This window comes from Chiroxiphia lanceolata, chromosome 21 (assembly GCF_009829145.1).
Source record: "Chiroxiphia lanceolata isolate bChiLan1 chromosome 21, bChiLan1.pri, whole genome shotgun sequence".
NCBI lineage: Eukaryota > Metazoa > Chordata > Aves > Passeriformes > Pipridae > Chiroxiphia > Chiroxiphia lanceolata.
Genome location: NC_045657.1, coordinates 6075030 through 6099478, shown reverse-complemented (window position 1 = coordinate 6099478; position 24449 = coordinate 6075030). Strand labels below are relative to the sequence as shown.

Genomic DNA, 24449 nt, shown 5'->3' with positions numbered 1-24449 from the left:
CTGCCCAGGACAGCACTTGCTCTCAGTGACTCTGCACTTAGAGCAGAGAAAGGTGGTTCTGCACCTGCCCATTCCTGGGCAGTGCTGCCACCCAGTCGCCATGGACAGAAAACATCTCAGTAAGAGATGTTAGAGTTGTCTGAGAATGGTTTTAGAATTTGTTCCCAGGTTCATGTAATGTTTTAAAGGCTCTTAAAGTGAATTACTGAGAAATGTGAAGGCTGCTTTATTCAGATTGGACAATTAACACAACTTCACATTTTGCCATTTTACAACAGAAATGATACGAAACCTCCAGATACCAGAGCAGGTAAGTACAAAAATGCAGAACACCCAGAGTTCTCCAGATTTGACCATACAACAACAAAACCCCCAAACCACCACAACTTCAGCCCTCCCTCCGTGCTTCTGAGGGTTTTCCTTTCAAAGCAGCTATTACATTGGACATTTGTATGTCCTCACTTCCTCTATCCATTCAGTAACCAAACAACCCCAGGATGTTGCAGGGAAGCAAAAGCTTCATAGGAAGGGTCTCAACATCAACCTGAGTTACAACCTTACCAATTAAAAAAATAAAAATCTCGTTGATCGGGTAGTAGATGAAATTAACCCAAGTCCTACATCCCTTTCCTAACAGCAGAAAACAACAACTTCCATGTTCCAAAGATTCTTAGGAACAACCCTGTTAAACTGTACCTGTGGCAATGCTACATTTAAATTAAAAATCCTTCAGAGGGCACCTTCTGCCAGTTCCAAACCAGGATGACACCAACACGTGTGCCCAGTGACAGTCACTTGAGCAGGACGTGGCAGCCTCCAGGTTCAGGACTAGTCACTGAGCTCCAGGTCATATTCAGGGTAGAGCTGTTTTGTAGTGACCCCTCGGATAACAGCTAGGAAGAAAAATACCATTGCTTTTATTAAAAATAGATCAGATCAGTAAGAAAAGTTGTGTTTTCCTGCCCCAACTACCCCACACAACCTCCCACAGCCAAGAAACCAACCCAAGGTTTTGCAGCTGTGCTGCCTGCTTGTCTCAACACTTTGCTTTTTTCAAGCATATGAAGAAGAAAACTGACAAAAATTGGTAAGACTTTTCAAATTTTGGTAATCCATAGCAGAGACTAAAATACTGGTAAATAACAATTATTTCCCATGTTCAGTCCTGAAAACACTCCAAGAAAACAACAACAGAAGCATTTGTGCTTGCACAGTGATTGAGTAATACAAGCCTAGAAGTGAAGAGTCTGTAACACAAGCTCTGCCTCTGTGGTGCAGCAGCTTCTCTCTGTGTCTGTATGAAAACACCAACTAAGGAGTTCTCCAACAGCTTTCCCCTTCCTTACCCAGCTTGCCCAGCAGCATCTGCCCAGCATCTTTGATTTCATTGTACTCATGGAGCAGAGAGATGTGCTTCTCCAGTTCCTCCAGGCTGTAGCCTCTGTAAGATAACACCAGAAAGGTCACAAATGGCACTGGGGGTTCCTGCTGCTGTGGGAGACACCAAAGCCTGGCACCTCAAAAGCAGAAACTGAAGGCAGCAAGTGCAGCTGCTGCAAGTCATAAACATCAAAGCTCCAAACGAGCAGATCCTTATTTTGAGGAGTTTTTTTTTGCCACATCAGGACAATTCACTTAAGTTCTCAGAATCAAGTAGAAACAGGAGAAGGCTGTGGTGAGTTCCATTTATATGTATCTCTAATCTCTAGCTAGGGAAAAAAAAATAAGAATCACAGAATCATTAAGGTTGGAAAACAGCTTCAAGATCAAGTCCAACCTTTGACCAAACACCACCATATTAACTAGACTGGAGCACTGAGTGCCACGTTCAGTCATCTCTTGAACACCTCCAGGGATGGTGACTCCACCACCTCCCTGGGCAGCCCCTTCCAATGCCTGACAATCCCTTCAGTGAAGAAATTCTTCCTGATGTCCAACCTGAACCTTCCCTGGCACAGCTTGAGGCCATTTCCTCTTGTCCTGTCACTAAAAGGTCTGTTTACCCTTAAGGATAAACCAAAAAGGGTTTTGCAACAGCCTTTGCTGTTCTACCATTTCCATCCTATGCACTATACTTATCTTGGAAAACATCACTCCTTCACAACAAACAACAAATGGCTGAAATTATCTGTTCCCAGTTAACATGTAATTACCTCAGGAACATACAGGATAAAGCTAAAATCCTCTTATGCAAGGTCCTAGTAAAACATGCTTTGCTTTACTAAATAAATTGGAAAGAATTCCCTCAGGTTCCATCACTCACAACAACACTGGAACCAACATTGCACCATAACAACAATGTCATCATACAAGGTCAGCTCTCAGCCCCAATTCCTGTTTTAAAAACAAAAATAATTAAGGCAACACAGTGAACACTGAGCTTGCCAAGGACATACTCGGACAATAATTGTGCAATTTCCTGGTCTAGAGCAAGGTCTTTCCTTTTCAGCTCTTCAATTTCACACCTCAGGGCTGCTTCGCTGGCTCCATTAGGTTGGAAGGAGCTTGAAGATGGGACCTGTAGAGCACAGAAGACATTTAAGAGCAACTCAGCCCTGGATAAGACACTACAGTGCTGTGGGCACTAACGGGAAAATAGTGTGTGTGCCGCTGGATAAAATAGGAGAAAAAAAGGGAAAAAAAATATCCCCTGGGCAGGGAGTGGGGAGCTTAAGTAAGACAGGGATCAGTCTATGTAGCATTAGGCTGCTCTATATCACATCCTACAGCACTCCGGAGATTTACAGCGTGAAAACAAAAAATCAAAATTTGGTTTTTACAAGCTCCCAGGAGGGGCGCTAAACTGCGGGACCGGCATTAACTCAGGGAACGAGCGATTTCTCCCTCCAAGGAAAAACACTCCCGTGGGGAGAGGACAGAGGACCCACCGCCCCCGGTCCGGCGCGGACTCACCGGCGCCCTGAACCCGGCCGTGCCGCTCCGCCGGCCGCCGCCCGAGGCCCTGGCAAAGCAGAAGGAGCCGCGTCAGGGGCCGGGCACCGCCGCCTCGGCGGGGACGCGGCGCGGTAAGGGAGGTGAGGGGGCAGCGGGGAACCGGCTCCTACCTCCTGGGCAGGGCCCGCGGCGGCGGGTGGCGGGGCGGGCTGCGGCCGGTGCTCGGCGGGACCCGCTCGGCCAGCGCTGAGGGCTCCGGGCTGAGGGCTCCGAGTTCGCGCCTCCCGCCTCACGGGCGCGGGTGGCGCCGCGGGGCACGCCGGGAAATGTAGTCCTGCTGCCGAGGAGCACGCCGGGAGTTGTAGTCCCCCGTCACGGCCCGGCTGCAGGTGACATTAGATGTGGTAGGACACAATTGTCCCTGTTATAGTCAAAGAGACCAAAAATCTTTCAAATTTTAGGTAAAATTTATTTATGACAAATGAGCAAAGCAGCGCTGGGCGGCCGGGGAATCTCCGCCCCGCCAACGGTCCGCGAGTTTAGAGAGTTAAGAGTCCGCCTTATATATATATTTTGTCATTTCCCCCTTTTCAGTAGGCTCCTCCTTGTTTTAGACGTCATTAGTTCTTTCTACGCAGACTCCGTCCTGTTGCTAGGGGGTGGGTTCTTCTTTTTTAGGTGGTCTTGGGATGAAGGCGGTAGGTCTTCCTCTCATTACCGCTGGTTGAACTTTGTACTTGCGCCTGCGCATCGCAGGGGCTGAGCCGGCCCGGCTCCTCCCGGCGTTCGCTCGGTGTTATCGGGGCACTGCAGCAGCGGGACAGCGCCGGGTGTCACACGGCGGCCCCGGGTGTCTCCAGGGCGGAGGGTGTCACGCCAGCGAGGGTGTCCCGGAGAAGGGGTGTCACCGTGGGGCGTCCCGTGTTGTGAGGGTGTCACCGCGGGGTGTCCCGGGTGTCACCGCGGGTGTCCCGGGGCGGAGCGGGGCCGGCCCGGGGGCGGAGCCGCCACCGCCCCCGCCGCTCCCGCCGGGCTGACGTGGCCCGGGCGCGGGGCGGACATGGCGGACGGCAGCAGGCAGAGCCGGTTGGCTGCGGCCAAGAAGAAGGTGAGGGACCGTGGGGGGACGGGACAGGACACGACGTGTCACCGCACCACACGGCGGGGCTGGGGCGGCCGCGTTGCGCGGGCTTCGCGCGGGTCGGAGCCCCGGCGGGGCCAGGCCGGGCCGGGCCGAGCGCGGCCTCCCCGGAGGGGCGCGGGCCGGGCCGCCGCCCCCTCGCTCCGGGCCGGGCCGCGGGAGCTCGCGGGAGTCGGGGCTGCGGCCCGGCCTTCCCGGCGGGCGGTCGGGGCGAGGCCGGGCCTGGGCGGCCGCGGGGCTGTGCGGGAGTCCCGTGTCCCCTCTCCTCCCTCCCCCCGCCTCCTTTTTAAATTATTTTTTTCATGGTTTTTTCCCATATTTTTTTTCCCTCGGGGCGGCCCGGCCCCGTCCGTCCCGGCCGTGTCAAAGTCACAGGAACGTGTGTGTGTCCTGGCAAAGTGTCCTGGAGCAGTTCAGGCTTCCATTTTGAAATGCTCCCAGTGGTGGGATCCTCCTCCGTCCTGCCCCGCCGTGCCCTGCCCGGTATTTACATCGATAACCCCGGGACCGGCCCGTTCGGGGCTCAGGTGCGCGGGAATTGCACAGAAACGCTGCCGGGACTCGAGTTACAGCTTATCAGACCGGCACGTCCTGAGCCAAGTAGCTGTGATTAAAAAATCATTTGTAGATTGTTTCTCCCCTTAGTTGTTGCAGTGTCTGTACTAATGTGTTGCCTGCCTGTGGGGATTGCAGTCTTCCTTCATAAAATCTTCCGTGCAGCAGCAGATCTTACTGTCAGGCAGTGCCTTTTCGCTTTCCATGCAGGATTAATTGCCTTTTATTAATTTTGCCTTATTGCTCTTAGTTATAACACTAAAAAGCCCCAAAAATAGTGCTTTTAATCTCCTTATAGTTGCACTGTGGAGTATCATTTTTTTTCCCAAGAATAGCATTAGCTGTAAACAAAAGTTTTACAACTCTAATGTTCTTGTCATAAACCTGTCACTTTAGGTCTTACTTTATGCTTCTCTGGGTTTGTTTTGATTTTTTTTCCCAGAGGGGAAAACTCACCGAAGAACATTTCACTTGTCCTTGCACTTGATCTGTATTATTAGCCGACAGAGTTAAGTTTTGGGGGTTTGTTGACATTATAGAAGGCATGTTTTTTTGGACTTCAGACTCTTCTTCTGTTCACAGCTGAAGGAATATCAGCAGAAGAACAGCCCTGGAGCAACTGCAGGAACTAAGAAAAAACGCAAAACTAAAGAAGGCAGCAGACCCGCCACTCCCACCACCGATGACCAGCAGCCTCCAGAGAACGTGAGTGCCTCATTCTTTCTCCTCGATCATTTCCCACCTCCCTGCTCTTTGGCTTTCTGGACAACCTGAGCAGAGCTGGGAAGTGGTTGTGCTGGTGTAAGAGCTGAGTGGTGTAGGTGCTGTATGAAGTGTCCTACAATAGTTGGCAGCTGCCAACCTTCCAGTGGTGGAAGGTGCAGCTGGGATCTGTCCAAAGTGGTGGTGACCGTGCCCTGTGCGTGCCCAGAGCTGCTGTTTTGAGGGGTTTGCTCTGGACGAGGCTGGTTCTTTGGCTGCCTTTGATTGACGTTTCCTCTCTGTCCTTCTCTGAGCCGTTTCTCTTTCCCCTTTTCTTTCGCCTCCTGTAGATTCAGAACATTCTGAAGGTGCTGGTGTCAGACCTTAACCGCTCCAATGGGGTAGCCATACCCTCATTGGACAAGAGGAAGGTGAGGCAGTGCTCGTGTCCCTCGCAGTGACTCGCTGTCCCTCCCGCATGCTTCGGGTTCTGTCCACACTGACCTCCACCTTCGGGGTGGAGCCTTGTCCTCACACATCCATTGTCAGTTGCTTCAGTTCTGTTGCTGTTTTTATTAACATGGAGCTCTTTGTGTTTCCACTGTGCTTGTTTCCTCCTGGTTTGTGTCAAACGTAACACGTGGAAAAGTGAACCTTGTCAGAAAGTCTTCCTTGAGACAGCTGAGCTTTGAGGAAAACAGGAAGAGGTAGTGCTTTCTTAGCCTGTATTTCTCCTGCTCTGAGTGTCATTGCTTTGTCTCCTGGAGCCTGGTTTCTGAAGGGCACGTTTCTGCTCATCTCCAGGCAGGGAGCTGCCCTGTCAGGTTATTCCAGCCACCCATGTTATGACAGGCAATGGAACTGGCACAGGTGATGTACAGTCTGGCAAGTGCTGTGGGTTTAAATATGCTTGGGCAGGAAGTCAGATACTTCAAAGCCAAGCATGTACAGGCTTTACTGTATTCACATTCCCAAGATCTTGAAGAGGAAAGGGCAGGAAGTGTGCCAAGAAGGGATAGAAACATGTTCAGAAGCAAACATGAACAAAGAGCTTTTTAAAAATACTTTTTAAAATACTAGTTTTCAGACAGTCCGCTTATTTAAATGAGGCTCAAATTGTGATAGCAACTCAGGGAAGTCAAATTTTGTAGGCCACAGTGTTCTTCCAATTTTGTTGTACCAAAGCCCTGCTTTTAATTTTCACTTGCATCATTTTGGCAGCGTTGTTTCAATGTAGTTGTCATTAAGTAAGTCGTTATTATATTTACTGCATATCCATGGGTCTCCAGCAATAAATATAACTATAGTAATCACATAGGGTACCTGATAGATGCAGTGAAATCTGCAAGATGGAATGGAGTTCACTCTAAATTGCTTTTGTGTCCTTTTTCTTCTTTTTTTTTTGATGTGATAATACAGCATTGTTCTGTCCAACACAGAGTTCCTCCACTGGACCATGTAGGTTCTGTATCAGTAGAACTTGAGTGTTGTGAGGACACACTGCCAGCTTTGGGGTGCTGGGTGTGCCTGTCCAGCCTCAGAAAACCTGTGTTGTGACTGAAGTGTCATTCTTGTCCTGGGACTGTTTTCAGTTAACCCTAATAAGCTCGGGGTAATTTAAATCTCAGAGAAAGAGACTTGTTTCACACTGGAGGCTGTGATGAAGATGGGTAGTCCAGGGCTGTTGCTGAGGTGATGTTTGGCCTTGCAGTGAAGGCCTACCTGTGTCTCCAGCTTTAGTCCTGTTCTGCAAATGGAGAATTCATTACTCTGTTCATTCTTGTTTTCCCTTTGTTTTTTTTCTCTTTTCCTTAGAGATCTGATTGGCTGTTATGGAATTTGTGGTTTGTTGTGCCTGGGGTTTTAGGAATAATTTGAAAACTAATCTTTAATTGCAATATATATGGAAAGAAAGGTTTCTCTTTCCAGTTGCTGTCTTGTAAAAGCCCTGAGTCAGGAAAATGCTGTTCAGAAGCTGGATGCTAATAGGGCAGAAAAGCTGATCGTTGGCAGCTGAGCTGCTGCTGCCATTGGTGTCTGATGTGAGGCAGAGCCCTCCCTTCTCACCCACTTCAGCCTTCTTGGCTCTGAAACACAGAAAAAACAGCAAAATAGGGGCCTTTGTGTGAAAGCAAACAGACCCTACTATATGCTAAGCTGAGCAGAATTACTTTTTATTCTATATTATTGGAAGCTCACAATGCATAATTTCCATATAAATGTTTTGCCCCTAATGCTTTCAGTTTCCAACAAATTCAGTTCTTCAAATAGTTTGGGGTTTTTTTTGAAAGTTTCTTTCAAAACTGCTCATTGTGAAGGCAGAAGGAAGGAGTTCTTGTGGTTAAGGCACGTTACTGGTTTTTACATCTTGAAGCATTGAGCTAAAAGAATGTCCTGATCAGAAGAAATTAAGGAAAAATTTTTGAGATGTGCTGGGGAAGGAATTCCTCCTGTCCCTCTGATGTTTATATGGGTGAATGTCTGACTGATGAAGGTGAAGTAACCTTTAGCTGGAAGAAGTGAGGGAGTTCCTCACCTTCCTATAAGCACCTAACTTATATTGCTCCTTGAGGGCACAAGTATTTGTCCTGCTAAAAAGAAATGCAGAAAATTCTGTTTCTCTCTGCAGTCTTCCAGCTTACTGTTTTCTTTAAATCTGTCTTCACTGTTGCTGTATTAGCCTTGCTGCTGGATTCATGAGTGAAGTGCTGAGCAGGTAAACAGGGAATGCCAAGAGAGGGAGATTTCTTGTTTCCTGTGAACGCCACAAAGGAAGTGACTGAAATAAGAGGGAACTTTTCCAGGTGGAATTGGCAGAGAGCTGCAGTGTATTGGTGTGGTTGAATGTTGAAAGATTATCTCATCTGTTTTGTGCTGGTTTTAAGTGATGACTTACTGGAGATGGATGATGAAATCAAACAAATTGCCATAAAACATGAGAGCACTGCTGGGCTGTTATGGCTCTGGGATGCTGTGCAAGAGATTAAATGGTCCAGTTTACTGTGGCTTGGTAGAGGGGGCATCAGATGCCATTCATCCTCCCACAAGGGCTGGATGGGAACTTGCATTGCTGTCCAGAAATAGTGTTTTGGCCCTTCTCTTTTCTGTTTGGATTCTTCTAGTCATGGGATCCATAGTTGCAGCAGGGCCACGGCCACCTGCTCCCAGCCACCTCCCTTTGGCCTGTTCATAAATGTCCTGTTTCTAAACTGGGGGTTCATGGCATGCCACAGATTTCACTGAGTTTTAGATGGAGCACTTGAGTTTGACTAGCCCAGTTCTCAAGTAGTCACTAACCTGTTCATTTCCATCTTCATTTGCATACAGTGACCTGTGTTTTCCCCAGGCACAGCTCTAAGGTGGTGTTTTTCAAAGCACAGTGACATCTGGCTTTGCCCTCACTTGCTTACTGGTGAATCTTTTGCAGTGAATCTCATGTGTGAACTTACAGCTGGGTGACATTATTGCCCTGTGTTAAAGAAGGGAATTGGACTATGGGACATGAGAGGGCACAGCTCTGGAACACTGTTTGTCCGTGGTTACAGTCACCTGCTTGCTCTGGGGAGAACACAGGTTCCCTTCCACATGTTCCTAAACAATTGATTGTTCACATCTGTCTGGTTTTCACAGGCGGGTCACCAGGTGATGTGTCTGTGTGTGTGTGTTTTTGTCCACTTTGCATGAAGGCTGTAATCCTGTGCTGTGTTTTGTGACAGGCATACTTTGACAGTGATGTTGCCACTCGTAGTGCTGAGCCGCTTGCTCCCGATGTCCCTGTGCTCTCTAACAGCAACAGCCTCCCTAGTTGTGGTTCTGTTCTGCCTGCTCCTGAGAGCATGCAGCTGACACAGGTTTGTGAATTATCATCAATATTGCCATTGAACCGTTGAACATTGGTTACTGATGCCACCTTTGTGTGGAGAAAGATGATCTTCTTAAATATGACATGAGTAGTTCAGGTTTTCTCCTGTTGAAAGTACTCTGTTCTCCACTCTCCATCCAGTCACAATGTGTCTGTGAGAGCAGAGAGAGGATGTGTCTCTGCAGCTTCCAAAGCTGTTTTCCTTCCCTTTCTCTCCTATTCATTATCAAAAAGTACAGAAGGTCTCCAGTCAGAGCAATCTGTTATTCAGTTGAAGGTTTTTCCAGCAAAGTGTTGATTATACTGATGAGTAGTAACAGCAAACATAAAGCCTGTGACACTTGAGTTTCTCTATTCCAAGAAACCCAGACTCACACTACCCAGAAGTGATGTGTAAGCCTGGAATGGGTTGGTGATTTTCAGTTCATCTTCCTTTGGGAAACAGTAATTACAGGAGCTGTGGAACCTGAGCCCAGGTGTAATCAAGTGTTTATGACACATTCATAAATGTGACTCCCATCTTCTTTTGCAGGCTTGTAAGTTTTTGTGTTTCAATCCACAGATTCACGAAGCTGGGGATCATAAAAATGCTCTGGATGAGAACAGGTGAGTGCCTGTGTTGGCTTTGCAGCAGGACCCCAACAAATTAAGGTTTTATTCCTGCCCAGTGCTGTGCTGATTTGGACAGTTCCCTGGGAGAGGTTTTCATTGTGAGGTCTTTGTTCCCAGGTCTTTCTCATCAACAGAAAGTCTCCGCCAGTTGTCTGAACAACTCAATGGCCTGGTTTCCCAGGTATGACCTCCTTTTCATCCATTTGTTGCATTAATTCTCCTGGTGTTTGATGTGGAGCTTTAAGCAGCCAGCTCAAGGAAACACGCTCCAATCTCAGAGATGTCTGCAGCCATCCTACTAAACCATATGATATTTAAGCATTGAAAAGCAAAAAAATCCTGTTTTAGGAATGTAGGATTTCAGCAGTAGGAAGAAAAGCAGAGTGGGATGAATGAATTGCATATATTCATGGGAAGATGTACTCTTGATTTAGTGGAAAAGAATCTGAATTCAATCTGCATAATTCAAATCAGCTTGTCAATAGGGGCAGCCAGGGTCTATCCTGAGCCAGAAAAGTGTTTCCTCTGCCTGTGTGTGGTTGGTTGAAGTGACAGGTGCTATAAGGAGTGTTATTGTTATAGTAGGTTCTTACTTAATAGTGATTTGTTGCCTTAGGGACTAAAACTGACTTACTTCACTGATTTACTTCTAGTCTACATCGTATGTGAATGGAGAAAGTGCTGTTTCTTCCACAAATATTAAGGAAATGGAAGTAAGTTCTTCTCAGTCTGTCATGTTTTTTTTCTTATTATTTGCTGCTGTTGATCCCTTGTTGGGACTCTGTGCTTCCAGCAGTGTTAGTGAGGCCTAACAGAATGCACAGGTCACATCCATCACTGTCTAGTGTCACCTGGTGCTTGGGTAGTTGTGGTCACAGCAGTCAGAGGCAGGTATTCGAGATGTTCCCAGTTTGAGGACTGGGGATAATCTGGCTTTCATGCAACTGCAGTTCTTATTTCTGATTCACTTTTATGTCAAAATGAAGCCTCAGCAGAAATGGATAAAATAGGTTGACATCCCAGCTGCTTTTGTTGAAACCACAGATTTTGTTTTGTTTGGAGAATCTGATTATATCAAACTGTGATAATGATTTATTTTTCTGTCCTTTTTAATTATTGCTTTTTTCCCCCCCCTCCTCCTCTTCTGCTCCTTCCTTTTTCTCCTGTATGCATGTGCCCGTCAGACACGTTACCAGGAGCTGGCAGTAGCCCTGGATTCCAGCAATCTAACTAACAAACAGCTCGTTACAGAGATAGAGGAATTGGTAAGAAACAATCCAACCAACCAGTTTGACATTGTCTTTGCTGCTCCTCCACGCTCTCTGGGTGTCTGCAAGGCTACGGGTTCCCTCACAGTGCCACAAGGAAGGCTGCTCACACAGCACTTTGTAAGGAACAAAATGGGCTGTATGGAAAACCTGGGAGGAGGATCAAAGCCTAGGGCCCCTCGTGAGTGTGTTGGCTCACGGGAGGAAGCAGAGACAGAATTTTGCTGTTTCCATTTAAGTGGGCTCTGTTGATCTCCTCATGCTGTCCCTGGATGATAAGCATCCCGATAAAACAGCTATTTCTGGTCCTGGTCTGAATCCTTGAAATACTTAGTTCTGGTGCTGGCAGCAGTGTGAAAACCTGTTTCTGCAGGTGGTGATGCTGTTCTAAATTTATCAGCAGAGTGGGAGCAATAGGTCCAAGAGAGCCTGGGGCTGTTTTCTGATCATATCCTCAGCTTCTCTTGGCACAATGAATGAACTGCTTTGTCCTGTGGCCTGCATGGATTCCTGCTGCTGCCTTTCAGCCTTCAGCTTTAACACTGCAAGAAATGCAGCTAAGTGGACCTGTTTCAGGCTGAAAAGAGCCCTTCTTGTGTGAAATACTTTTCCCCATTTTGTTCCTCCCTAAAACTAGGCTTTTCCCAAAGTTCATCGTTTCCCAGTGTACCCCATGACCCCTCTTTTTGTTTTATTTTTGGTTTTGGGTTATTTTTGTTCCATTCTGTTTCTTTTTGTGTTTTAGCTGGGCTACAGAGGTATAGTGCATTGCCCACCCAGGATTCTCCTTGTTTGCCAGCTTTTCTATTTGCCTGGAGCTCTATAGGGCCTTTGCTGCATTTGTGCTCTTGCCTTTGCTTTTCCTGGTTATGTTGTGTGCTGGCATTGCTAAATCAAAACCTCATCCCCCCTCCATCTGTAGTCATGTTTCAAAATGCACTGAAGGAAGTAGTGGTAGAAAGAAACAGCTTGGCCAATACTCATTATTTGGGGAGGGGGAAAAAATACTAATTATTTAGTTACTTATGAGGCATCTGTGAGAAAACTGCCAGGGGGACAAGAGCAGCAAAGGGCAAACAGCTGCAGGGTTTGGTAGCTGCCACTTTTGTCTCCTTCACTCCATACCTACAGATGCACCATGTGCAGTCACACATCTCCAGTTCTTCACCCATAAGATTGAAATTGGCTGGGACAGAATTATCCCTTTCCTTGCATCTGGCTCCAGCTCTCTCTCATACCACCTTGGTGGGAGCCTGCCAATGTACGTGCAGCTCTGCATGACTTAGAGGCCAGTTGTTAACTGGGATAAAGGTCTAGAGAATTATTTAAAGGAAAAGACCATTTATTTTTTATTTAAAGTGTTTTTGGTGATTGTCCTAATACACCAGGATGACTATGATTAATTGCACAGATGTGGGATATTGCAAGTTTAACTGAAGCTGCTGGATGCTCAGATAGGAACATACAGGGATTTCAGCAGAGGTACTGGAGAACTGTCATAATGTACTGAGCAATGAAAAAGATATCAAGTGTATTAATGAAGGGAGCCCTGAATCTCTTATTTTTAATAGCTGAGATCAACTTCCTGGTCTTCTACAGAAATGGAAATTCTTTTTGCATTAATTGGGCATATTATCCTAATTTGTCAAAGTGAAAATGTTTCATCAGTATGAGAATATTTTCTCTTAATATTGGTGCATCAATTTTCTTCCGTAGAAACAGCAGAACCAAGAAGCAATGAATCAGCTGGAGAAGGTAAAGTGTGTCCTATTTTTGGATACATAGATACAGAAATAGGTATCTGTGTCTCTAAGGAGTATAAAGAGTCCTGGACTGTGGCACAGGAGTGTGTGATCTTGTCTCATGTTAGATTCAGTTTGATTTGTAGCATCAGGTTGAGTATTTTGAGTTCACGATTTGGCTCAGCAGGCAGTGTTCTTATTTTGACCAAAGTTAATATTTAAATACTCAAGTTGGAGGAGTGCAGTGGGAGCAGGAGGTTACAGTTTAGGTTCTTGCCAGGAGCTTCCATTCCAACACTGCCACGTTTGTGCTGCAGCGATTGTGCTGCGCTGTCACTGCTGTTCTGGGATGGAAAAATGATTTAAGAAGCTCAACTAATGGAAGATGAACTGTGTCTTTAAAAATACTGGGATCATTTACATGCTAGAGATACTACCAATGAATCCCTACTTTTCTAGTGTGACATAAAACAACAGGGGTTAACTAGTTGCCTATTTGTGCTGAATAAGCATAATTTGTTTCTACAGGAAAAGAAGGAGTTTGAACAGAAATTTTCTAAAGAGCAAGCAGCCCTGAGGGAACAGCTACAGGTAAGGCAGAGCCTCCATTACAGTAATGTCACCTGGCTTCTGCTGTTTTCTGATTAGTGACCACTCAGTCTTTAACACGGAAGGAAGCCATGAGTCCATTCCTTCAGGAAAACCGAGAGTGTTGGTCAGCCAGACTGTACTTAACTGCAGGAGCCCTTTACTGAATTACCCTTTTGTGGCAACAGTGGGATTGCAGTGACAAGCAAAGAAGTTTTGCGCTGAGCCGGTTTTGCTTTCCCAAAGGTTCACATCCAGACTATTGGAATTCTCGTGTCTGAGAAGTCTGAGCTGCAGACAGCCCTTGGACACACTCAGCAGGCTGCACGGCAGAAGTCAGGTGAGTGACTGTGAGCACTGCAGCCCAAGCTGGTGGTTACACTGTGGGTTTCAAGTCACAGGCATGACAGTTGCTGGCAGCCAGCTCACAGCACTCCCTGACTCCTCAGTGAGCAGGATTTGGCACTGGCACTGCTGCTGTCATCATCCAAATGGGAGCATGTTGGTCCCATGGCAGTTGAGGTTCTTTTGTGCATCACTAAAGCCTTGTCAGCTCTGTTGGGCCTGGTGACTACCCCAGACTGTTCTTTTCTGATTCTTTTAAAACTTTGTTCCTGTTCTCCGCCCTCCCTCCCACACAGCTGTCATGTTAATGTAGGTTTTGCCCAAGCCCTTTTATTCTGAACTACATTTGAGCAATTTATTCTAATAGGAAAAATTCCCCCAAACAAACATTGTCTGTTGTTCTGCAAAGGATGTTTCATCATCTCCCTCTAAAAGTGAGGCAGGTAGTTACAGAGAGCTTTGCTTCCAGAGCTGCTAGTGAATCACCTGTAGAGCCAGGAACCAGTTCTGCTGATACACAAAGCTCTGTGCTGCCTGAAGAGCTTGTTGACAAAGTAGAAAGTGCTGTTCAGCCAGTTCCAAAAAGCTCTTTGTGGTGTAGCTGTGACTGCCTGTGCTCTGACTTGTGCAGGGGAAGCTGAAAGCCTCGCTGCCCGTTTACATTCATCTCGCCAGCGGGTGTCGGAGCTGGAACGCACCTTGTCCTCCATCTCCATGCAGCAAAAACAGTCAGAGAAGGTAAGAGTCACCTCTGTTTGTGCTTAACCAGCAGCTCTGCCTTTGGCTGTTTGCTTATTACTACACTACTGCAAAGCCTGTAGTCCCTGCTTAGAGAAGAGGCAGAAATTAACCCTGTTAATTATTAATTAACCTTGTAAAGCCCTGTATTCTCCATGATCAAGGCAAACTTCACTCAGGTTTCTGTGACCACTAATCATATGGTCCAGTTGCTGTCTTCAGATATGACACCTCACTTCATTAGTCTGGCAGCTTCACACAACAGAGACACTTTGTCCCAGAATTCTCCATCAAACACACACTTCAGTATTGATACTAATCCAGAAGTTTGCAGAAATAACCTCGTCCCATTCGTAGCATCACATTTGAAGAGACTGAGCACACTTATTCCTGGCAAATTCAGGTGGTTCTAAGCAAACCTGTCCTGAGGTTTTTGCTAAAGTTATGATTTTTTCTGGTTTAGCTGATCTGTTAAAGGTGAAATGAAGTATTTTTTTAACTTCTTTTGTTTGGTAAAGTCTGTAGATGCATCAATAGTTTCTTTTTTCTCCAGCATAATAAAGAGCTAGTGAAGGAGCGAGACAACCTGAAAATGGAACTGTACAAACGAAGGTAAGTCCCTTCTGCTCATTACTGCAGTAACACTCTTGTCAGAGAGCCCCAAAACATAACAAGGGGCACAGACCACAGGTGGTGACTTGGGAGGTTGGATATTCAATTACAAAAAAAATAGCCACTAGATGTGACATTTCTGTGATTCTAGCTGCCAAGAAGCACTGGACTGTAGATTTATGACCTGGACATCAGCAGACCCAGAGTACATGCAGTGGTGCCATTTTAATTTTTTGTTTGTTTCAGCAAAAGTAGCGAGGAAATAAAGCAGCAGAATTCGGAGCTGTCAGAGAAAGTTCATTCCCTGGTGTCCAAGAACTCAGCTATGAAGTTGGATGTGGAAGACTTGCAGAAGAAACTGGAAATGGCTGAACTGATGATTCAACAGGTGAGGGCAGATCACACTGATCATTGTCAGACTTCCTTCTGAGAGAGGGGGCAAGACAACTCTTGGCTTTAAAGGAAGGCACAAAAACTCATCAAGACATCCTTTCAGTGAGGCCTTAGAGGAACAGAAAGTTTGTAATCTAAGGAGTTGGAGCAGTAGATTTAAAAACATTGTGACATTGGTCTGCTAAAAGAGTGTTGTACAGTGTGAGGGGGCGACTGAACGTACCAGGTGAGGAAATATGGTGACTTTTCAGCTTGTATCTGTTCAGCACTTTGGTTACTCAGCTGTGCAGTCTCACTGAGTAACCAGCTGAGTAGGGGTGGTGTTTGTACCCACCCAAGCAGAAGAAGCTGGATTGGACAGTGGCAGCTTGGAAGTCAGCTGGGGAAAGTTAGGAGAAGCAGCCAGTTAGAAAGGGACTGCATGGAGCAAGCTGTTAGCAGGTCAGAGAGCAAGCCTGGTGTTACCCTGGGCCTGGGAGGGAAGAAAATGCTCTTTTTTTTTACTCCTAGACAGTGGCTTAAGTTACCCTTGAAAGAAAGCCAACTGCTGCTCTTCTGGGAAAAGTACTGTGCCTCAACTGAATCAGCCTTGCTGCTTAGTCCACTGACATGTTCCAGACATTGGCTTTAAATTCCTGACATGTTTGACAACTTTTAAGGCCACAGACTTTTATACCATCTGATCTGGCTGTGTAATGCAGACTCTGGAAATGCAGAGTTTCTGAGCCAAAGTTTGATTAAGTCCTATTTTCTTAATTAAAAAAAAAATCAGTAAGTGTAAAATCGGTAGGGAGGAGCTGCCCAGTTCAGCCTGTTTTACAGGATTAATATCTTAAGCTTTAAAAATTTTAATCCCCTTTTTTTTTCTTCACATTGAACTTCACTGTGAGTTGGAGCACTTTAGAGAACTGTAGAAGGTTATAATGTGGATCGTGTGGCAGGTTACTGTCAGGGGAAAGGCTATGCAGGAACTGAGTATTAACATTTTGCCTCAAATTTCTGATTTTAATTGACAGTTCTCAAACCAGACAGGGAGTCTGGATGCAAACCAGCAGCTGCAGATGGCTCTGGAGGAGAAGGCGAGCCTGGAAGCCCAGGTTGCTCAGGTAAGAGGTTGTATGAAATACAACCCAGATCTTGATGTCTGTAAAGAAACTTGTGTGGCAGAAAAACACAGCCTGAGCTTTGCTTTCTTCAAGCTTTATCCCTTAAGCAGTCACTGCCAAATTTATTCAGCCAGTGTGATTTTCTTTGTGTTTGATTTTGCCTTGAACAGCTCTCAGAGTCACTTCAGCAGCTCCAGGCAGAAAGGGATCAGTATGTAGAGAAGCTGAAGGAGGAGGGGAGCATTTGGCAGCAGCGGGTGCAGCAGCTCTCTGAGCAGGTAACCTCAGGGGCAGGGTCACACTGCTCTGGACAAACACAGGCTGCAGGAAATGCACCCTGAACATTGTTCTAATTTTGACTCGTGTGGCCTTGCAGGTCCACACAATGGCAGAGGAGAAGGAGAAACATATGGCCCAAATTCGGGAGCTGGAAGCCAACATTACAGAGTTGATGAGCACATCAGGTAGGGCTTCCAAAGTGAGGCTTCCCACTGCAGAGTGCCAGCTGGATAACTGTCCTGCTGTGCAGGTGCTTCCACACACACCCGGGTGTGAAGCTGTGAAGACAGCTGGAGGCCAGCTGACCCTTAGAACCCTCTTCTCCTGGCAAACAGCAAAGGAATTCCTGCAGTGAATGGCCCAGCATCCTGATTCTGTCTGTAGTACCTGCCTGACTGTGCTGTTGGCCTCTCTGGCCCAGGAGTTTGAGAAGGCAGGATGCTCTTGCTAGGGCTGTGGGGGATTCAGCAGCAGACAGGAGGATGCTGTGCTTGGTTTTGGGGTAGGTTTGCTCCTTTGTTCCTCTCTCAGTGCTGTGCACCGAGGACTGGACACTGCAGCTGGTGATCCCTTCTGGGTCACAGAGCCCTACAGGCTGGGGTGTGCCTTGTGTACCCAACAGGGATGTGGATTACCCAGGATTTCCCCTGTGACTGAGCTGCTTGTCATTCCATCTCCTCAGCAGTGAAGCCCATGGATGTGGAGCCTTCCTCCCCGCCGGGGCCCACGGCAGCAGAGCTCAGCCTGCAGGAGGAGATCCAGAGGCTGCAGCAGGAGAAGGAGGAGCTGCAGGGGCAGTACCAGGCCCAGGTCCGGGACAATGAGCAGCTGAGCCACCTGAACCAGGAGCAGGAGGAGCGGCTGCTGGAGCTGGAGAAGGCTGTGCAGCGCTACAACGAGGAGTCTGTGGACAGGCAGCAGATCCTGGAGGACATGCAGAGTGACAAGGCCACCATCAGCAGGGCACTGAGCCAGAACCGGGATCTGAAGGAGCAGCTGGCTGAGCTGCAGAATGGGTTTGTCAAACTGGTATGTCTCTTTTGTGCATCTTTTCCCACTGCTTCCCTCACTGGTGAAATCCTTTAGTAGTGTAGATGTAAAAAACTGGCAGAAGCATTTATCCCTCTCTTGTCCTGTTATGCTATGGATTCTCTGTCTTCTAACACCATGCCAAGAGGTTCCCTGTAATTCCTTACTCCCTCTAGTGCTCTGGACAGGTGAAACCAATGTCTTTGTCCAGAGCAGTTTCCTTTTCCTTCTCCTCCCCTGGCAGTCAGGCTGTTTCTGTCCCTGATTATTCCTCCTGCCCTTTTAACTGGATACGCACTTCCTGTATTTGCCCATGAGGAATTTCTCAGCAGTCTTTCTTGCTGCTGTCATTCTTGCCCATCCTGAAGCTGAATCCTTACTCTTGCTTTGCTTCTTTCAATATAACACCTTCCCCTTTGGGGCCCTGGCAGACTGACACATGGTCTGGCTGCTGATTTTTTTCTTTAGTCCTTTCTGAACTTGTTTTTGAATGTCTGTGGCTCTGTTTGGGATATTCATACCACCCATCTGCTTGGAAGCTGACAAGGCTGCGTGATGTGCCAGGCCTCTTCTTGGCACTGTCCCAACACTGATTCCCCCGGCTCTTTCCTTGCTCTTCTCCCATCTTCTCATCCTTTCTTTAAGTTATTTACTGTCCTGAACAGTCAATATATGGCCTTTAATTACAGCCTAGAGTAACACAAGGGATGGCACCCCACTGTATCGGGAATGCACATGGTTTATTGAGAGCCTGTGTTTTATGGTGGCTGGGGCAGTTTCCTTCCACAGTGGTGTTTGTCTTGCAGACAAATGAAAACATGGAGGTTACAAGTGCCCTACAGTCAGAGCAACACGTAAAGAAGGAGCTGGCCAAGAAGCTTGGGCAGCTGCAGGAGAACCTGGGGGAGCTCAAAGAGACGGTGAGCACCAGCAGGGGGATGGCAGGGCCGGTGCAAGCTGCTGGCAACTTCCCAAACGTTGATGGAAGGATGGAAACAGGCATTGTAATGATCAAGCTGGGAGCCTTCCCCTGTCGTCTGCTGCCTGATGTGGGCAACCAGCATGTGGGGGCAGATGGTGGCTGCCTGCCTGGTTGGTGGCTTTGGGGCAATGTTGACAGCTTGGATCATGTTTCTGGCAGAAAGGGTTTGATGTGGTGGTTTGATCTTGTTCTCTCAGCTGGAGCTGAAGACACAGGAGGCCCGGGGCCTGCAGGAGCAGCGGGACCAGTGCTACAGCCACCTGCAGCAGTACACCCTGGCCTTCCAGCAGCTTGCAGCTGAGAAGGAGGAGCTGCACAAGCAGTACCTGCTCCAGACACAGCTCATGGACCGGCTACAGCACGAGGAGGTCCAGGGCAAGGTCACAGTGGAAATGCACCTGAAAGAGCTGCAGCAGACCAAGGTAACAGTAAAAGGGGGCAAGTGGAAAGATGGGAGAAGTGAAATATTCAGTGAAAAGTCGGGTTGTTTTTGCAATCCCTTCCACCATGGGCTGTTCTGTGATTACACCCTGTGCCATACAGGTGAATGATGCTTGTCTGGAGCAGAAGCACTTTTTTTGTGTTGTCTGTATATGATGCTACTATCTGAAGAATAGTGACTGTTTGCAGTCTGGCTTAAGTTTCAGTGATCTTCTGCTTCTCCCCTGCAGGAAAGTCTGGAAGCTGTAGCCAAGGAAAACAAAGAGCTGCAGGCCCAGATCAGTCAATTGGCAGCAGAAATGGATGGCAGGATTTTGCACCAACTGGAGGGTGAGTAGCATCAGGGAGGAGGCAGAGCTGGACTCTCTGGGGTATTGCCTCCTTGTTCACCTTCCTCCTTTTACAGAAGACGATGAAGCAATGAATGAAGAAATCCAAAAACCTTCATTTGTGATCCCAGAGAAATTTGAAAGCCATGAAGAAATGGTGAGTCTTAATGGGTATAAAAGCCTTTGGTTTTAGTTCTAAAGAAATGTCCGGAAAAGGACGTTTATCAGCTGTGATCCTACCAGCTGAGTGCAGTCATGAGGGGAGTTCCTTGTGCACAGCAGCAAGAAGCCAAGACTTCTGTAGCATCCTTGCAAAACAGGCTGGAAGTCTGGCAGTGGCTTGCCTTATGAAGGCAACTGAGCTGGCACAGCAGCTCCTTAATGGGGCTTTAATGATGATGTTCTCTTTAGTTTGAAAGCAATTTGGAAATGGTGTCAAATATCTGCTAGATTTTTCTGCAAGTACAGTCACAATACTGCAGTCAAAGAGGTATCATGGGAGCCAGTATTTAACCTGCATGTTTGTACTGCTTGCAAATGAGAGAAGATACAGTAACTGCTGCCTGGTTCAGTTCCAGGACAGTCACACAGTACTTTGGTTTCATACCCATAAATAAAATGAGGCAAACTGTTACTCTGTCCTGAGATGCACCAGTGACCCCACTGAACACAGGGGAAGCACTAATGTCCACACTCTGGAATTCTTCTTAGGTCACCTTCGTGACCTCTGCCATGTCCCAAGTGGACCAGGAGAGACAAGGCCTGAGGCAGCAGCTGGCTGCTCAGAAGCAGCAGTGCAGGACCCTCCTGCAGCAGGTCACAGCTCTCAGGCAGGAGCAGCAACATCACATCGCGCTGGATGGAGGTAAAACTTTGCCACAGTTTGGGGACAGTGTGACCATGAGCTGTGCCTGGGCCAGCTGCTATGGGTGCTCTGAGACAGACTCACTGTGCCTGTGAGTGCATCCTGCCCTAGGAGGAACTGTAATTTGCACACTTCCCCTCCAGGTTCCATTATGGATACTGTTCCAGTGGAGGTTCACGAGGCTTTGAAAACTGCCATGGACAAGCTACAGGTAAAGCAAAGGATCTCATGTTGTTTCAGCTCTGCTGCTCTGCTCAGCCAGACTTGGATCCAGTGTCAGACAAACACAGCACACAGATTGTAGGGGAATAAGTAGCAGATGTTTCATAATAAGAAGCTCCTTCCTAAAAAGCTCATCACAGCCTGTCTCAGCACAGGAAAGCTTGCAGCAGTAATTGCTCTCCCACCTCTAGAGGCTGTGGAGTGACCACACTGACCTGTGGTCTTGTCCTAAAGAAATAGCTGAAAACAGACTCTTCACCCTGCTGGGTGGTCTGCAGTCCAGGAGCTGAGTATGACCAAAGCTGTGCTGCCCAGCAATGAGAAGGTAAAAAACACCTTGTTTCATGCAGAGATGCCTTTTCACACCTTCTCTATTTCTGTTCCTTTTTAGCATGAGATTGGAGACAAGCTGTAAAGAGCAGGGTTTGTTCCCCAGGCTCAGACCACTGTCAGGGGGGTGTTGTCTTTAGCACAGGTGTTGTCTGTACATGACTGACCCCAGTTTCTGTGTTCAGTTGCGTTTCACAGAGCTGATGCAGGAGAAGGCTGATCTGAAGGAACGTCTGGAGGAGCTGGAGCACCGCTGCATCCAACTGTCTGGGGAAACAGACACCATTGGTATGTTCAGGCAGCACCAGCACAGGCTAAAGCTTGTTCAGTGTGTTACATGTGGAGCAGAAGGTCCCCAATAGCTTTTGGAACTGGAGCCCTCCAACTACCAAGCAGTTCCTGTCTCCTACTGCTGCCTAACTGGGCTAGGTCTCCAATCCAGGGCTGGGTTTCCTGTATCCTCATTGCCACATAGCTCTGTGCTCACCATAAGACTTGTACCTCAGTCTTCCTGACACTCCGGACTCTTCTCTTGTCTTCCAGGGGAGTACATTGCACTGTACCAGAGTCAAAGGGCTATCCTCAAACAGAGGCACCAGGAGAAAGAGGAGTATATCAGCAGGTTGGCTCAGGATAAGGAAGAGATGAAGGCAAGGAATCTTTCCTGTGGTACTGCTCCAAGCAGGGCGGGCCCAGGGAGCACTTGCACAGTCCAAACCTTCACACGCTGTTCCGTTTGTGACAGGGGTAGGACTGCAAACTGCAGGGGTGTGTTTGGGTTGGGTGAACATTTCATGGGCTTTCCTTTCCTTTGGTGCAGATGAAACTACTGGAACTGCAGGATTTAGTGATGCGCCTGGTCAGGGAAAGAAACGAGTGGTACAGCAAGTACGTAGCAGCTGCTCAGAACCCGGAGCTGTTGGGCAGCCAGGCGGGAGCTGTGCTGCCAGCGGAGAGACGCATCGAGCTCAACGCCACCGACGGAGAAGGTGAGCTACAGGACCAGCTCTGAGCATGGAATGGCCCTTGGAGTCAGTGTTGTGTGAGGATGGGAGGAGTTACCTGCCTGCCCTGTCTGTGTTCCTTACAGGGTTACGAGAGGTCAATCTGTCAGAGGAGGCGGAACAAGAGGCTGCTGCTGTTCTTCATCAATCTGGTTTCCCCCCTATCGACAGTAAAGCTGCTCAGCCAAACCAAGAGGACCCCACGGCAAAGCAGATAATGCAGCTTCTCAGAGAAATCCAGAACCCTCAGGAGAGGCTGGGCTCCCTGCCCGAAAACCCGTGCATTCCCTTCTTCTACCGTGCTGATGAGAACGATGAGGTCAAAATCATGGTAGTTTAAGTGGTGCTAAATCTGACTGACAGCAATTTTCCATGGGCCTGAAAGGACTTAAAACTGACTTGTATGTGCCCATACCTCTGCTCAGTGCCCTTGGTCAGAACAGATTCCTAAAGACATCAGTAAAGAGAGATTGCATCAGATGGAACTCGAGCATCAGCCCTCATCTTCTCTTTCTCTTTTCTGTTACTTGGTGTGCTTGGAGTACAGGCAGACTCTTAACTCATCCTGGGAGGCAGCTGGTGCTGGCACATCACCTGGGCCAGGTCCAGGCTGAGGGGAAAGGAGTCCGTGATTTTGGGCAAAATGACTTAATCCCTTGTCCCAGGCTCTGCTGCCACAACCCTGACTGAGCCGCGGTTCAGATCCGTCGCTAACGACTGTCATCAGCCTCGTTCCTTCCAGGGTTCCCAGAGTAACTAACTTGTTCTGGTTATGGACTCTTTGGACTCTTTAACAGGTTGGGTTTGTTTCATACTACGTATCTTCAACTCCCCCCTTCCTGCTGCAGCCTCTCTCTTGCACCTGTATTTGGGAACAGGCTCGTCAGTCTCTGAGCCCCCAGCGAGCAGCTCCGGGGCAGCACCTCCAGCCCTGTGTGTTCTCATTGCCAGGGGAAGGGACTGAGGGGGGCCTTGGGGGGCTTTTGGTTACTTGACAAAGCTTTATGTGATTCTTGGGAGTGGGGTGGAAATGTAACTGCACTTTTGAAGGATGATGTGTTTCACTTGTATGTGTCTGAAGGTTTTATTTATTTTAAGAAATGGGAGAAATAAGTAAAAGGAAACCACTTAATAAACATGGCTTCGTTTTGAATTTCTGGACTTTTAAGGGTTCTAGTTCTCCCTCCCTGAGCTTTCCTCTTTTCCCATTTTGGTAAGGAGAGCAGTAGAGGGGTGGAAACCAAGACCCTGTGGCCCAAGTGTAAGTTTCTGGGACACATCAGCACCTGGCACTGCCTTGAAGCCACAGCCCTGATTCTGAGGAGAAAACAAAACATGGAGGGAGGAGAGAGCTCCCTGAAGCAGGAGCAGAACAAATCTGGGTGTGGAAGTGGTGAAGTGAACTGCATGGGGAGATCCTGCTACTGAATTTGCCTTCAGGCAAGAACTGAGTTCTAAGGGAAAGCACAGGTGAGGTTTAAGGGACCTGATCAGCCCAGCTGTGTGATCAAACACGAGCCTGGGCTGGTGCCTGAAGCAGCACCCACCACCTTCCTCTTACCTGTGGAGATACAGAAGCAAGTACAGGAACACAGAATCAATTTTTGTGTTTGTTCAACAGAAAAGACCGTTCATTTCTTTATGTCCAAGCTGGTGAAGCTTTACACCAGCATGACAGAGAGCTTTTCTTCTACTGCCAGAGGCAGATTAAGTGGGGGTTGTTTTTTTTTTCAAATGGTCCATCTCAATATTTCCATATACAACTGAAAAAAGAGCACAGAGCACACTTAGTGCTTTCCTGTGAGCCCCCAGGGGAAGATGGAAGCAGGTTTCTGAACTCCATTTGAATGGCAGGAGTGGTGTCAGTCTGTTATAGCACAAGTGACTGGGCTCCCCAGCAGTGGGGGTGTGTACATACTGTATCTGTGTAAAATGCTGTATATTCTTTGAAGAGAGACTAAGCCTGTTGCAGTGTTCATGCCTGCTCCAGCTACTCATAAATCTGTATCATAACTAATAGGGGAAGGGCTGTGATTTAATACAGAGCATTATTGTAAATGGAATAAATCCTTATTGGGTGTTTAGTGCTGTGAAGGAGACAAGACCAGTGAAGGTCTGTGGTCTGTTGCAGAGGTGACTTAATCCTGTTACAAATTTGCTTTCTGAATAAACTTATTCAGAGGGGCACTGACTAGATGTATTTCTTCTGCACAGATCACCTTGAAATTAGGCCAGAAAAAGGTAAGTGAAGAATGAATTCTTTATTGGAAGCACCTGCCCTGACAGTAACAAGCTTTCATGAATGTTTTCTGTAGCCAGACTGCTGAGAGGTTTCTCTTGGCTAACATTTCACATCTAGACCCCAGCTTCAGATTCATTTTTTACCTTTTTCCCTTCAGGAGCATTTCC

The 24449-nt window shown here is 47.5% G+C and overlaps 2 protein-coding genes across 10 annotated transcripts; one reads left to right on the top strand and one right to left on the bottom strand.

Annotated features, from left to right (window-relative positions):
• Positions 1-202: 202 nt before the first annotated feature.
• On the bottom strand, positions 203-3957 carry SWI5 (SWI5 homologous recombination repair protein). Its single transcript, XM_032708667.1, has 7 exons — positions 3857-3957; positions 3614-3702; positions 3066-3183; positions 2914-2962; positions 2397-2518; positions 1347-1441; positions 203-893 (listed from the first exon to the last, which is right to left on the bottom strand). Exons 1-7 carry the CDS (start codon positions 3955-3957, stop codon positions 829-831), a joined length of 639 nt encoding a protein of 212 aa, XP_032564558.1. The 3' UTR covers positions 203-828.
• Positions 3896-23201, top strand: GOLGA2 (golgin A2). 9 transcript variants are annotated; one of them, XM_032707944.1, is made up of 28 exons: positions 3896-4003; positions 5174-5296; positions 5644-5724; positions 9010-9144; positions 9718-9761; positions 9885-9948; positions 10421-10480; positions 10952-11032; positions 12752-12790; positions 13306-13368; positions 13612-13705; positions 14342-14448; positions 15002-15060; positions 15307-15448; positions 16470-16559; positions 16730-16837; positions 16936-17023; positions 17524-17867; positions 18674-18787; positions 19047-19271; positions 19521-19620; positions 19697-19776; positions 20331-20484; positions 20628-20695; positions 21222-21324; positions 21580-21686; positions 21857-22025; positions 22127-23201. In XM_032707944.1, the coding sequence occupies exons 1-28, from the start codon at positions 3956-3958 to the stop codon at positions 22378-22380; spliced, it is 3144 nt and encodes a 1047-aa protein (XP_032563835.1). In that variant the 5' UTR covers positions 3896-3955; the 3' UTR covers positions 22381-23201. The 9 variants fall into 9 exon arrangements, with proteins under 9 accessions (XP_032563835.1, XP_032563831.1, XP_032563836.1 ...); XM_032707940.1 differs by having other exon boundaries at positions 17521-17867; XM_032707938.1 differs by lacking the exon at positions 3896-4003 and adding an exon at positions 4453-4563.
• The last annotated feature ends 1248 nt before the right edge of the window (positions 23202-24449 follow it).

Coding starts and splice junctions, on each gene's coding strand:
- GOLGA2 (XM_032707937.1), top strand. CDS start 4,468: ATGCTCCCAGTGGTGGGATCCTCCTCCGTCCTGCCCCGCCGTGCCCTG. Junction 5,725..9,009: donor CCTCATTGGACAAGAGGAAG/GTGAGGCAGTGC, acceptor GTTTTGTGACAG/GCATACTTTGACAGTGATGT. Junction 9,762..9,884: donor AATGCTCTGGATGAGAACAG/GTGAGTGCCTGT, acceptor CTTTGTTCCCAG/GTCTTTCTCATCAACAGAAA.
- SWI5 (XM_032708667.1), bottom strand. CDS start 3,957: ATGTCCGCCCCGCGCCCGGGCCACGTCAGCCCGGCGGGAGCGGCGGGG. Junction 3,184..3,613: donor AGTACAAAGTTCAACCAGCG/GTAATGAGAGGA, acceptor CGCGCCCGTGAG/GCGGGAGGCGCGAACTCGGA. Junction 1,442..2,396: donor ATTGCACAATTATTGTCCGA/GTATGTCCTTGG, acceptor GTTATCTTACAG/AGGCTACAGCCTGGAGGAAC.